Source organism: Sipha flava, unplaced genomic scaffold (genome assembly GCF_003268045.1).
Source record: "Sipha flava isolate LNK unplaced genomic scaffold, YSA_version1 42_pilon_pilon, whole genome shotgun sequence".
NCBI classification, from domain to species: domain Eukaryota; kingdom Metazoa; phylum Arthropoda; class Insecta; order Hemiptera; family Aphididae; genus Sipha; species Sipha flava.
Genome location: NW_020273159.1, coordinates 610,640 through 626,298, shown reverse-complemented (window position 1 = coordinate 626,298; position 15,659 = coordinate 610,640). Strand labels below are relative to the sequence as shown.

The window sequence follows — 15,659 nt, the reverse complement described above, 5'->3', positions numbered from 1 at the left end:
TCTAAGGAAAATCGATAAATAATATAAGAGTTGTTTAGGAAACGACATAATCGTAAAATCAAAATAGGTACATGCATTGGCAATTACGATTATCTGTTAAATTAGATATTATTTGTTATCTACACAAAATATTTTGTATTGTATTGTATTTGCTTTTGTATTGTTAGCTGTAGTAACTTAGACTCAATACTATCAGGTGTTAGTGGTTGTTCGTCGTTACACCGTTTTATTTTAAAAATGTTTACTTTATTTATATTCGTCGAACGCGATGGAAAATAATGAAATAAAAGTTATTGTATCAGAGCGAGGAAAAGAATTAGTCAATGTTGGAGCTTTTAAGTATAGATTTATTGGATTCATAAAAAAGGCGAGTTATTAAAATGGCGATGCACGAAAAATAACTGTACAGCTATGATTTATTCTGGGCCAGATAAAAATGTTGTTATTAAATCAAGTGGACAACATAATCATGTAGGAAATTCACATAGTAAATTAGAAAGGCAAGTATTATGTGAAAATTGTAAAAGACGTGCTAAAGAGTCACTGTCAACTCAACCTTTAAAATTGATCAGATACGAAATTTTAAATAATTTAGAACTGTCTTAATTGTTCATAAAGATTTAAAAACAGTTCGTAAGGCTATGTATGATAGACGACGGAAAATATTTCCCGAATTGCCAAAGTCATCGGAAGACGTTTTTTTTACAGTTGAATTTAATGAAAACTCAAGAAGATTTTAAGTTTCATGGGCAACCATTCATACATATTCCTGCAAGCAATAGTTTTTTGTCTTACTTGTGATTTCAACCTACAATTTATGATTAAACATGATTGTATTAATTTTTTTACGATGGTACATTTAATTACGTACCCAAATATTTTGTATAACTATATACTATTCATGGATATAAAAATAGTTATTATTTGCCGTTGGTTTATTTTTTTTTATTCGAAAAATCAATATAAATGTATATATAAAAAAAAAAAATGTGGATATTCCAAAAAGACGTATGTATAAAATATACAGGAAGTCAGTTCATATTAAAAAAATTACACGTTGACTTTGAAAAGACTGCCCACCAAGCCACGTATGAAGTTTTTGAAAATGTACAATTAATAGCTTGTCGATTTCATTTAGGCCAATCACGGTGGCAAAAGGTAAGTACAAAATAATTTCAAATCAAATAATCATATATTAATTGTATTTTTAATTATTATAGATAAACAACGATTCTATTCTCAAAATAACCTTGAAGTATCGTAATTATTAATACAAAAAAAATGTTAATTTAATTTCAATGAAATGTATTTTATTTTAGAACAACAAATGCGGTTGAACGTTTTCATAGAACTTACAATTCACAATTCTACAAGTCTCACCTACACATATACTTGGAAATTATGGTTTTACAAGAAATTCAAGATGAAATGATGACGAAAATTCGGTCAATTGAAACTGACTGTCATAAAAATATGAGTTTTATTGGAATGCAAAAACTAATGCAACTATAATGGCTTACAATGAATATTTAAAAAATAAACATTCTAAAATATTTATTAAAAGTGGGAAATAATTATTTAGGGATACCAATTTAAAACGTTGATTATTATAAAATAATTCTTGTAAATATTTCAATATTTTTTTAAATTATTATTTTGTTGTGTGGGGCGGCAACGTTGTACGTATTTCTATGCTCAATCGTGTTAAATTTTGGATTTCTATTGTTTAATTTTATTTGTGCTCAATCGGGTTCCAACCCTCTATCGACGCTACACTAATACTACCTAGTTCTCACATATTCGTTCCTTATTTTTTCTTCTCTTGTTACTCCACTCATCCATCTAAGCACTCTTATTTCCTCATATAACTCATACCAGCGCATTTTTTAATTAGTTAACTAGGCGACACAAATGTCACCCAGTGATTATACTTTGTCGACAGTATTTTAAAAGATTGGGCGAAATAATGCGAAATAAACGTGTAATACTATAATCGCATTATAGTATTATACATTGACTATTTTGAGAAAAACATTTTTTGTCGTCCAGTGAAAATTCCTTATAAAATGCACATACTCTGTTCTATTCTTCTATCAATCGTCCAACTCTACGAACATAGGCGCAACTAGGGACTTAGCCACCCGGACCAAGATTTACCCCCCCCCATAAATATTTCATATTATACATGACATACAGCATACTTTACTCAAAATAGTGTCACATAAAAAAAAAAACATTGCAGTAAATTCTTAACTTCACCTATCACATAATTTTTATTGCTCCTCATATCCTCAATATTTTGGTATCTTCCTTCAAAGTCATACTTTATATACTCTGTTTATTTCTATTAATTCTCAATCCCTTTCCTTCAAAGACTACCTTAAACCTCCACTCATTCAACCTATTATTAATTTCCTCCAGATTTTCTCATACCAAAACTATATCATAGCAAGCATCATATACCATGGTATCTCACCTGCATCTTTTTCGTAACTTCATGAAAACATAAATATCTAATATAATATTATACTATACAGGGTGTTCCTTAAATGGTTGAGGCAGTGCCGGATTACCCATTAGGCGGATTAATCCCCCGCTTTAGGGCCTCAATCATTTAGGTGCCCTGTGAAAACAGAAAACTATATTTTTTTTTTATTTAATAATACCTGTACTTTATTTACGAATTTAAGGGACAAAATTCATTAAAAAATATAATATATATTAAGTTGTAGGTGTTATATAAAGTAATAATAATACAATTATTTTGAAAAATAGAAATAATATAATAATAATAATAATAAATTAATTTTTCTTGTAAACACAAAAATGTAATAAACATGATTTTATTTATTAATAATAGTTGATTATTGTTAAAACTGTTTATTTTAATTATTGGACAGTAATGTTAAAGATGTATGTAAAAAATAATTTTGTAGGGCTCACAAATATTTAATCCGACACTGGGTTGAGGTAACTAGTATACATGAACTCTCTGAAGTGGCCAAATGAAAAATCTTTTGAAATTTATTTTTCTTCAAAACCTGTGTTTTACCTAATTATCTTTAGAACATTATTTCGAATTTAAAAATGAACACTTGTAACATTTTTCATACAAATCTATGTCACATATTTTGATCCTCGCGAATCAAACGTGAAAAACACGTGACAAGACCAAAATCGATGTCACATATCGATTCACGTGAGAAATTTGTAAGAAATATCTCACAAGTATTAATTTTTAGAATCAAAATAATGTTCTAAAGATAATTATATAATACTCAGGTTTTGATGATAGAAAAAAAATGTCAAAAGATTCATTTGGCCACTCCAGAGTGAATGCGTATACTAGTTTCCTCGACCATTTCAAGAACACTTAGTATATATTATAATATATATTATAGAATATAAAGTATATAGACATTAGGAAAAAAAAGTCTCGGAAAAAAGTTATTGATAAAAAAGTCTTCGATAAGAAAGTCACACCAAAAAACAAAAAAAAAAACTGTTTTGGCAGCTTTGTGAAATACGATTTAAAAGTCAACATTGACGTATAATTGATCTAGATATAATTCACGATTATTACATTCATTTAAAATTATGTAGAATATTTCTTCATAAGTGCATTTTTTGCTTAAGTAAGCGTAATACTAGCATAGTAAAAATGTTATTTACTTGGATTCGAATGACGTATAGCTGTAAGAAATGTTCGGACGCTAAACCAAAGTTTCCATCAATAAACCAGGTATCGGCATTCACTAACTGTTCTAATGAACTATTTAACGCAAATATTATAACCCGTCCACTTAACTCAGGACCATTATTTTTCAATACAAATCGTTCATTCCCACAACGTGTCTAATAATTTCCTTCGCCTTTTTTCCCAACTATTTGGAGTCGGCCACCCTTGTCCTAAACCTTCACTCGTCTTGATGATGAAAATTATCTTCATTAATTAATTCTTGTAAACTATTTGGTTTTATCGTGTTTACACTGCTTCTTTGATTATGAATACTTCTTTTTATCGACTCTTCGGATGGTAATTCAATTAATATGTCTTTTGGTACCTATATTTTGTATGGCTTGAGCAAACATTTTTTTTCAAATCAAATACAAATCTTTGCAAGTCTGAATTGAACATTCCTTAATAATTTGTTTGGTTTTCATGGCTCCTATGGAGCATTTATTAGCAGCATGACAATGCTCTCGTTTAAATCGGTAATTAATATTACTGTACATTGCATTGATGATTTTTTTTAACATTCCATCGAATTATACTTTTGCATTTCTTGTATATTGTATAAGTGTACCATGAGCGTATTTTAAGGGGGGGCGAAGGGAGCATTCACCCTCCTCCCCATGGCTCGTAATTTTTTTTGAATATAATACATTGATTTATTTAAAAAATGTATTGTGTAAATAATTATGAATGTAAATTACTAGTCTATCATTATAATATGATAATAAATTCAATAATTTGTCAATTTGGTCACGGATATCAATTTTTGTTTATTTTCTTATGGTATGTACACACGAGAGCATTTTTGTGCGTCGCACATTGCGAACATGTTAGCATGCGTGAGCATTCGTATGAATTTTGTTTGTTCGTGTGTACAAAATGTGCGACGCATACCATGCGTCGAACAATATTTACCCGTTCGCTTTTATTCCAGCTTTCCTACTATCAATTGTTTTTCAGTAGCCGATAATTTTTTAAATTTATATTGAGTGAAGTACATACCTATGTTGAATTACATTAAAAGTTAAATTAAAGTGTCTTTAATTAATTTAATTTAACAATAGTTTAAAGTTGTAATAAATAATGAATGGTTAGCTTCAAGTGTATGCTGCAGCTTTTATATTAATGCATAAGTTGATTAAAAAAAAAAAAAATGACTCGACGTGATCGCCGCTAGTGGATTTCAAAAATGTATAAGAACAATACAGATAGAGGACTAAATTTGCTAAATTATATGCAGGGGCGGCTCCAAAGCCTTGGTTAGGGGGAGGGGGCCAAGTTATAATTTTAAAAAATCTTATAACAAAAAAAAAAAACAGCAATTTTTACAACACAAATTCAAGTTTATTTTTAAAATTTGCAAAAATATCAATAATATGATCTATTTGATATAGAATATCTACTTTATGATAGAGCTTGCGTTAATGTATAGTTGTGCATATAATGTGCTGTTCTAAATTAAAATGTGCAATTCTTATTTAAATGTTGTGTAGTTCATAAAAAAAAAAATATGATTTGAATTTTTAATAATTAATTCTATATGTTTATGAGTTTGTAACATAGGTACTATTTGACATTATTTTGTTTTCTAGAATTATTAGAAATATTTATCTATTAATATCAAGAAATCAAAACTATGGTATTAGTAATTTATTAAAGTCTCCATTACTGGAGTCGACTCTGATGATATGCAGTTGATGAAAATATTTTGCATTTTTAAAATTTCACTCGTATGTCATCTGAATATTCTGATAATCTTCGATTAATTTAAAACATAATTTGCTATCTCAGTCCATTTTCGTCAAAGAAAAATGTACTTAACTAACTAAAATAGTTTTATAGCTTTATTTGTATGAAATAATAAATATTTATTCTCACTGGCATACGACGCACAACACAAAACCAAAATAACCGTCCACACAATAATAGCTGCAATAGCCCAACTTTGGTCTGAGGTGATTGGAGTGGCCTAGCTCTCCAGGTTGGGGGTTGATCAGTGGGCCAACAACCCACTATCGTAAAAAACCATTGTTCAGACATGCAATATTTCGCCTTGGGATGGTCATGGAATCAAGACTGGAAAACTGGAAATTGGCTCTACATTTTGGAACATGGAATATACGAACTTTATATCAGCCAGGAGCCTTAACATTAGTTAAAGAATTTAATAAGTATAGGTTAGAGACTTTAGCTATACAAGAAATAAGATGGAGCGGACAAGGTTCTACAGAAATAGGGAACGCGATATTTTTCGGTCAATGCGACAATTGCAGACAAGGAAGCACCGGCTTTATCGTTAAAAAAAATGTAGTGCCCGTAATTAAAGATTTCAAAATAGTGAATTCCAGACTATTCTCAAAATGGAGGGAAAATTCTTCAAAATTGCATTTGTCAATGCACATGCATCGTCTGAAGATAAAAGTGATGATAAAAAAGGAGGAATTATATTCACTGTTGGAATTCCTAGATATTGCATTAGTCTTACTAGGTGATTTTAATACAAAAATTAATAAAGAAGAGTGCTTCAAAACAGCTACCAGATCGAATAGTTTACATCAGCTATCAAATAACAATGGATTCAAGCTAATCGAATTAGCTACAGTTAGGGGTTTAAAAATAAAAAGTACATAATTTCCACATAAGAATATACATAAAGGTACCTTGAGGTCCTCATATGGCAGTTAACCAAATTGATCATGTATTGGTGAATGCGAGATTCAGCAATAGTGTACTATATGTAAGGACCTTCCGCGGTGCGGAATGTGGATCTAACTATTTCCTAGTTGTAGAGCGACTTAAAGTGAAACTGAAGAAAGCAAAAAAGAGAAAGGAAGAAAAAACGGAACTTTTTGATATACAAAAACTATGTGACCCCAAAATTTGTGAAAACTTCCGTAAGAATATATTAAACGAGATTAATGATGAACATATAGATTACGGGAATGATGATATCGAAAGCTTATGGTTAACTATAAAAAATGTGATCCGCAAAATGAGAAAAAAACAGTGGGGTTACGACGATTTATGAGGAATCTGTGGTTTAACCAGATATGCGAATGCCCTACAACGCAGGAAGCAAGCGTGGGAAGTTTAGTTAAAGGATATTAAAAATGAAGAATAGTTCTCTAGATATAAAACAAGACTAAAAGAAGCAAGCAAAATCATAAGATGCGAGAAGCGAAAATTTATCAAAGACATAGTAAGAAGTGCGGATCAGGACCATAAAAATCATAAGACAAGAGACCTACATAAGAAGATCAGCTCAAGAGCCCAAAAACAAGGATTTTAAACCGAAAGAAATGTTTTTAAGAAACGAAAATGATATTTTGTTAACGAATAGAGATGACATAGTCGAGGAATGGGCTCAATACTTCGAGTAGTTGCTGAACTGTAGAGAACCCACTAATCCATTCCTCTTTGTGAATAAAGAACCGAATAGGGTAGATTATCTTGAACCTACGGTAGAGGAAATTGCGAAATAAATAAAAACCCTAATAAACCACAAGTTGCCCGGTGAAGATGGGATAACCGGAGAGCTACTTAAAACAGGAGCGGATAATCTTATTAAATATATCCACCACAAATGGCAAAAAGAAGATATACCTAAGGAATGGTAAACAGCCTTAATCTATCCCATCCATAAAGAAAGGAGACAAACAAATATGCAACAATTATAGAGGGATTGCCCAGTTTAATGTAAAGTATAAAATTTTATCTTATTGTATACTTGACAGAATCAAACCTTGGGCAGAAGAGATTATAGGAGACTATCAAGCCAGTTTCAGGCAAAACCGCTCCACGATAGATCAAATCTTCATTCAACTATCAAACTATAGCTTATCAATAAATTGTCATTTACTATTTACAAAAAAGATTTTTTAACCAGCCAATTTATTTTATAAATAAAATAACAAGTATAGTAGAAATATCGTTTTATTTACACTACAACGGGGGACTTTTTTCCGTTTACCACTAAACTTACCCTATAAAAATCATAAGATTTCCTAACTGCTAAATTGTATTCGTTAACCTACATTCTACAATAATTATTGTTGTAGTTGATATTAAAATGTTGACAGTACAAAATTAAAATGCAAAAAATTTATTTTAAATCAATAAACTATAATTTTGCAAAATATTTATAAATATTATATAACTTAATAAAGATTTCATGTTAGTACCTTTTAAACATTTACAAAAATAAAAATAGAAAAAACTTTAACTATAAATATATCTAGAAGTTATAATTTGTATACATTTTTACACTATCCAAAACTAAATATAAAATTAAAAATTTACATTTTTATTTAGGTGTCATTATGGCTCCATAACAGCAAGTTTGCAACAAAAATATATTTATTTGGCCACTAATTACACATTATCTTAATAAAAAAAATGATATAAATGATTATAATTTAAAATACCTACACTTTATAGTTTTGCAATACTTTAATATAGCGTTAGTCGCTTTATAGTTCAAATGACCTGTACTTTTTTAAGATATTTAATAAAACATTAAAATTTTATACTTCAATAATTGACATTCATTATACTTTTTAATAATGATATAGATTGTATATTATTGACTAAAATTATTTGAGTATCAATGACTGAAATATAAAATATAAATAATATATTAAAGATGTAAATAAAGTATGGTAATTTTTATCATAAAGCAACTAACGATAGATTAAGTAGGTTTAATAGTTTTAGAAATTTTTATTAATAAACAATATGAGAATAAAAATTTTAATTCTTAATTTTGATCACTTTGAAAAATTAAAAATGATTATTTTTTTTGTAAGTTATTTTGTAGTAGGTGTTAATTTGATACATCTAATGAGTTTTTAATTATTATATATTCAAGTATAGAAAAATGTTTAAATATTAAATCTGATTTTAGGGAATATGTTAGTATTAAAAATATAAGGAAAAACTGATAATTAATGTGTAACAATATTCTTATAAAGTACGTTTGGTTGAAGTTTGTTTGTAATATATACTTGTTAATAGTATACTAGTACTTAATGTAGCATTGAGGCAGAAATTTGTAAGCAACATTTTGTCGACTGAATCCATCAATATTGTATATATTCTTGCTGTAAAAATAACATAATAATTAATTAAATTAAAGGGTAGGAATAATTATTAAAATAGAAAATATTTATTTTATCTACTAATGGTTTATATAAAACTGAGATTTTAAAAAATATTAATATTAGGTAAGCAAGTTTATAAAATAATTATGATATATTATGTCTAAACTTTTAGGTGCTTTCATAAATTACATTATATACAAACAAAAATTAAATAAAAAAATGTTTTATACTTAATAGAAAAATTATTATCTCTTAACATTCAAAATATATATTACAATAAAAAACCATTTCTCCATAATGTATTTTTATGGAGTATATGCTTTACACATTTTTGTTAGTTTCTTACCTTTATTATCAATATTTTTAAAAATATAACCCTTTCTTTAATATAAATTCAATGGCATTTGCTATCACAACATATTGTGATGTAGATTAAGTATATCTATTCTTAAAGTATAAAGTATATCAACATAAAACAAAGTTGCCCCCCCCCCATAAACATTGCCCAAGTTATGCACATATACATATATATGTCATAGTCACAAAGAAATATTGATAATTTCATGACATGGAAACTGCTTTTACACATTTTTTAATTTTAATGGACACTCAGTCATAACTTTTTGTTATTTTTTCACAATATAGTCATCACTTCAGATATCATACAAGATATTTAATACTAATAGTCAATATAGTCCTGTATTGATTTCATCAGCAAATATTAAAACAATTATATCTATACAATTACTTCACTATCTGAAATTAGAAGATTCTATTAGTTTTCATATATCATACCTATTAGCAGTTTGGCAACTAATACCCTGATTTTCAATAATCAAATGTATAGTTTCTGTATGATTCACATCATATTGTCCATTTTAATTCACTTTAAATGAAACAGCCCTTTACTATTTTATTATATATGGAACATTTTAATGCTGAAAGTGAATTTTTATAAAAAATGGACAAGTTAAATGGAAAAAATGTATTCAGACAACCTGGTAAAACCATTACTTACTTATTTTTAAATTTTATTAAAGCATAGTCGTTTTTTAATAGAGGAGCTAAGAAAAGACATAATTATTTAATAACCTAAAAATATGATATGTTAACTGTGATTAGGAATAAAAATTTAATTTATAAAAAAAGAAAAAAAACAAAGGAAGATTAAAATTATGTAAATTCCTCTGGAATAAATATAGCAAACAAATATGTACAGTTAGTATTTAAATATATTTTTTAGATATATTATAATCTAACCTTGCTTAAATAAATAATATACTTCATTACAATGGCGCACACAGGGATGGTCAGGGGTGACGATTGACACCCCTCAGAGAATTGATGGATGGCTAGATCTATGTAAACTTGTATAAATATGTGTTTAATTTAATAGTAACCAATTTTTCAGCTATCCAAATCAACATACTAATTATTGTTTACCCTAGAACTAAAGCGTCATATGAGAATTAGTAGTAGGACTCAATCCCAAAAATTATGCTACACAAACTTATAAATTAATACCCAGAAAATTGAAAAATAATTAATAACCTGACATTAGGTTTATTTAAAACATTTTTTTTTAGTATATTTGTTAGTAAGAAAAAACCAAAAACATTTAAAAATAATAGTTATACTATGCCTAAACTCAGATTTTATTGGTGGGGATGGGTGGGTACCTTATAACAGTGGCGTAAATACGGGGTGGGGTCCGGGTTCAAATCCCCCCCCTCAGAGCCCAAAAAAAAAAAAGGAAAATTGTTTTATTATTGATGACGTGTAGTATATTCGTAGTTTCATTATTACACTTTGAACTTAAAATATACAACTATACCAATATTATGATAATTAAATAATTATATTGATAGGTGTTTGAAAAGTATTGTTAACTATGCTGTTTTTATAATCCAATAGCTATTAATTTACTGTAATATAAAAGTAAACTGTAAATTGGTAAAAAAGTTGTATAAAATAATATCTATTTAAAGCAGTTATTTATCTTATTTATCTGTGCAAAAAAAAAAAAGATAACGATTTTTTTTGTAAAACCCCTCCCAGAGCAAGATTGCATGTATGCCACTGCCTAGAAATATATACTTTCAACACCCTTGTCAAGTCTTCTGTGCGCCACTGCTTCATTATACCTTCTTACAGTTTTTTATTTAACAAAAGATAATTTTATTAAACTTACAAAAATAATTAGATAACTATAATTATGAGTAATATAAAATATCTCGTGTTATACCCAAAGTGAATTAGAAAAAAATAAAAAATAGAAAATGTTAAATTTGGTATTAATATTTCATGAAAAAGTAAGAAAAAAGCCATTTCCATATTATGAAATTGGTTAACTATTTACCAAGTAGCCATATAGTTTAATAAAGATGTAAATTTTAATATCTTAGTTTAATTAACTTTAAATGAGGGATATTTTTTAATGATAATAATTAATAATAATAAAATAATTATTATATTGTATTCAGAGAACAAAAACGGGTAGTCCAGAATTTTTCAAAACCATTTTCGAACAATTTAATTTTAAGATTTAAATACAAAAATAATTTTACCTCCATTTGTATATGCTGAAATAGACCAAGTAGTCAAGCTTATACTATCAGCATTTTTAAATTTCACTATAGTGTACAATTGTAAACATTTACTGGATAATGATATTGGAGTACCCAATGGCTAAAAAAATTTAAATTCATTAAATTTAAAAATGTTGAACCATTAGTTACAATTTAAAATTAAAAAAAATAAAATGAACATACTATTAAAATAGTAAGTATAGTGGAAGGTAAGAGTTCAAAAATAAATGCAGAGTATAGCCCAATATACATTGCACTTAATATTAAAACTTTGACGTTTAAATATTTATTGTAAAATAAAACAGTGCCAATGAGAATATACTGTTGAAAAAGTATTATTGGATACTCCATGTACGACATCAGTGAATAATTATTAATATAATTGTAACAAGTTGTTGTACTTAAACTGAAAAATGTATAACACACATAAAATTATTAATAAGTAAAAAATATTAATAAAGAGTAGTTCAAAATGCATCAGAAATAAATTCCCAACTAAATTAAACATAAGTTTAATTAATAGAGATCTAACAAGAAATTAAATCATATTTAAAATATTAGTAAAAGGCATTTCGAAAAATAAATATTTTTAATATAAAACTTTACTTTCATTTCATTATTAAAATTATTCAATATTCATTTCCGAAACACTAATGTGTTCAAAATTTGTAAAATTTTCAATGTAAAACAGTACCTTATGTTTTCTAGGCTGTGATTTACATTTTTAATTACTTATAAGTTATTAAATAACATAAATCTTGAAACACAAAATAAATTATTTATATTGTGGTTTAAATATTTACAAACCACTTAATTCCTTTTTCAAAGAAAAATCTTTAGCATGTAAACTAATTTGAATGATTAATCAACATTTAACTTTAATGTATAAACAATATATATATTTTTTTCATTTTGAGATATTTATAAGATAAAATTCAATTATATTTGTAAAATCAGAAAAATCGACCAGTTTTAATTATTCAAATTTGTAAATTTCATTTTTTTATGAATAGCTATTCATTTAAATGCATCCTTATTTATAAATGTATTACTATACAAGCTTATAAATTTACTTGATTACATCCAGGAGTAAAGAAGTTAAATTGATACCGCCTGTTTGCTTTTGATTGTAAATCCGAATAATTTGTGGAGCCTTCATGATTACACTCAAAATAATAGTGGTAATGCTTAATAGGTTAGATATCATTGTTTATGGATGATTGCTATTTAATATGTGTATATAAATATATATTTGGTTTTGAAACAACAATTCCTATCTGAAAATAAAACAACTCAAAATGAATAATAATACATTGACTCCATAGAATAATATTATATAATACAATGAAAATATCATATCAAAATGAAACATCTGGTAAGGTTCCAAGATACATAAATAATGTTCAACAAATTTCCTAATATAATTTTTTAATATTTTATTTTTAGGAATTTTACCCCTGAATGAAATAATTAAAATTCGTCAAATTACAATATGTATTAACAATTTAAGTTCGAGTTTTGTTCTCTGATTGATTGCGATCCTTCTTCGTGGAACGGAGAGAAGAATTATTCCTGGAAGTTGTTGATCGTCCTTTTCGTTTTCTACTCCACAGTTCATGACAATCTTGCCATGTTGGCAATGAAATACACATTTTATTATCTATGTTCATGAGCCATGAACATTTTAATGCATCTTCGGCAGTTATTCGCTTACAGGGATCAAGAGTTAACATTTTGTCCAAAAGATTTAAAGCATCACTACCAATAAATTCATATTGATCAGCAAGTTTTCGATTATGCAGTTTTTTTTGACTAATAAATTTCCAATAAGGTAATTTAATTACATCCGGCCAGTTAGCTGGGCAAGGACTACCACAGAGTTGTGATATTAACTCTAGTTGATCAAATTCATCTTTACCATGAAACATGTTTTTTTTTACAAAAAGTTCTCCTGTAATAATAAATTAAGCTTTAATTAATATAATTGTTTTGGTATATTATAAATATAACTTACCTAAAATACACCCACAAGACCAAATGTCAACAGATGGACCATATCTCTCTTCTCCAAGTAGTAGCTCCGGTGGTCTGTATCGTAAGGTAACTACTTTATTTGTATATAAACGAACTTGCTCATTATCAAATAGCCGTGCAAGTCCTAAATCAGCAAGTTTTAGTTCACCTCTATTGTTGAGTAAAATATTACTGCATTTTATATCTCTGTGTATGAAATTTTGTTTGTGACAATAATTTAAACCCTCTAGTAGTTGACGCATTATGATGGCATTATCCTTTACAGTAAAATCTACCATACCTGATTCTATTAAACCAGTTAAATCATGATCCATGTATTCAAATACAAGATAAAAGGAGCCACCACCTTTTTTGAATTCTAAAGTATCTTCTTTATCAGTAACAACTTCTCTTAAGCTAACTACATTTTTATGATTTAGTTGTCTTAAAATTTTTATTTCTCTAATTGCAGTAATTGGAAATCCTTCAGATTCATGCTCTAATCTCACTTTTTTTAGTGCCACAAAAGTATTAGTTTTTTTTTCTTTGGCTTTGTACACTTGACCATATGAACCTTCACCAATTTGGGAAACAATTTCATATAGGTTAACATTACGAAGACCAGTTCTAGTAATATTAACATCAGAGAATGATTTTGAAGAATTTAAAACAATAGGTCTTTTTAAAATAGGACTTTTTGCTCGTTGTCTAAATGTATGAATAATGTCAGTTAAAATAATATTTTTTGGAAGACAATCAGATAAAAACGAATCATGATTTTCAACTAGTGTAGTATTCTCTATGTTGTTTGGCGGTCTGATTAATGGTATTTCGCTTGGCAATGGTATATTTTCGATACCATTTTCCGTTTCCATCTGTTTTGAAAAATATATTAATGATATGACTAGTTATTCTATTTGTTAAGGTTTGATGAAGTAATATTGTCAAGGAACTATTATGATTGACGATATTGTGTCGCAGATGATATAGAATGTCTTCCATCGACTTAGAAGTAAACCAGAAACGTTGATTAACTTGAGAATACTTTATTGTAGACAATTCTACTGTTTGTCCCGTAATAAATTCCGATGGCATATCAAATATTTAAAATTCATTTGATGTGTGTAATCCTGCAAAATTGTTCACAATATTTTGTTTTGTTTGTTTAAAAAAAAAAAAAATAATAAACGCTCAGTTGAATACATAAATAATTGGCAAAGACTTGGTAAAGGAATACAAAAAATAATATAAAATAATATCTATTAAAATAGAATATATTTTACATTCAAGAATTAATTATCCAATAGCAAGTTTTTTTAAACTTTGATATAAGTTAATCAAACAACTAAAACTTTAATGTATTATTAACTACCATAACTAAGAAACTAATTTACTTAAAGTAATTTGACAAATTTTAATTAAATTGAACATTTTCATTCGTCTTGTAAATGTATTAAATAATACTTGAATAGTTGGCAATAAATATTACACTATTTTCATAAAATGGAAGTAAAAAACAATATTTAAATACTTATTAAAAAATTGAATTTATGTAAAAATAAGCAAAACAAGTAAATAATGGATTAATGTTTCAAAATTTAGTCATCAGTATCTGCATAAAAAAAAAATTTATTTGTATTGAAATAATTTTAAATTACTGAAATTTACTTTTAAAGAGTTTTTGATTTCTTTAGTGGTCAAAAACCGTAATGGTATCTACTTATTAAATTACTATTTAAGTATTAGTGGAAAAAAAAAAATATTGAAAAATAAAAAAAAGTTCATGAAGACATTGTGATGATTAAGAATATTTGCAAGGGATACTAATATTAAGTAGAAAGCAGTTCGTTCACCACGTCCAAATTATAACTTACGTCAACAAACCGATTATTAAATACCTTAGTCAATTACCAATTAATTGCTATGTACTTTTTAAAAATAGTAATTAACAGAAACTAATTATGATTTTACTTACTTGTTAGTAATGAGTTAATAATGTACGGATGCTAATGAACAGTTCTGATCGCAATTAATAAATAGAATTATGGAAAAAAACTTAATGAACGATACCTATGCGATTAGTTTAACTATATACATATGTATATATATATATATATATATATGTATATATATATATATATATATATACATAACAAAAGTTCGAGTAAAAAGTGATCTGGAAAATTCTGAAATTGATAAGAAAACTACAATTTCGTGTTATCA

At 27.0% G+C, this 15,659-nt stretch overlaps 3 protein-coding genes across 3 annotated transcripts; 1 reads left to right on the top strand and 2 right to left on the bottom strand.

The window, feature by feature from the left end:
• Nucleotides 1-5,794: 5,794 nt before the first annotated feature.
• On the top strand, nt 5,795-6,367 carry LOC112689106 (craniofacial development protein 2-like). Its single transcript, XM_025562629.1, has one exon. It carries the CDS (start codon nt 5,795-5,797, stop codon nt 6,365-6,367), a length of 573 nt encoding a protein of 190 aa, XP_025418414.1.
• A 2,150-nt stretch (nt 6,368-8,517) lies between these two features.
• LOC112689082 lies at nt 8,518-13,005 on the bottom strand. The gene is made up of 5 exons (XM_025562593.1): nt 12,913-13,005; nt 12,497-12,700; nt 11,607-11,829; nt 11,403-11,523; nt 8,518-8,835 (listed from the first exon to the last, which is right to left on the bottom strand). Exons 2-5 carry the CDS (start codon nt 12,628-12,630, stop codon nt 8,699-8,701), a joined length of 615 nt encoding a protein of 204 aa, XP_025418378.1. The 5' UTR covers nt 12,631-12,700; nt 12,913-13,005; the 3' UTR covers nt 8,518-8,698.
• On the bottom strand, nt 12,742-15,547 carry LOC112689081 (cyclin-dependent kinase 12-like). The gene is made up of 3 exons (XM_025562591.1): nt 15,412-15,547; nt 13,438-14,566; nt 12,742-13,374 (listed from the first exon to the last, which is right to left on the bottom strand). Exons 2-3 carry the CDS (start codon nt 14,309-14,311, stop codon nt 12,929-12,931), a joined length of 1,320 nt encoding a protein of 439 aa, XP_025418376.1. The 5' UTR covers nt 14,312-14,566; nt 15,412-15,547; the 3' UTR covers nt 12,742-12,928.
• Between the last annotated feature and the right edge of the window lie 112 nt (nt 15,548-15,659).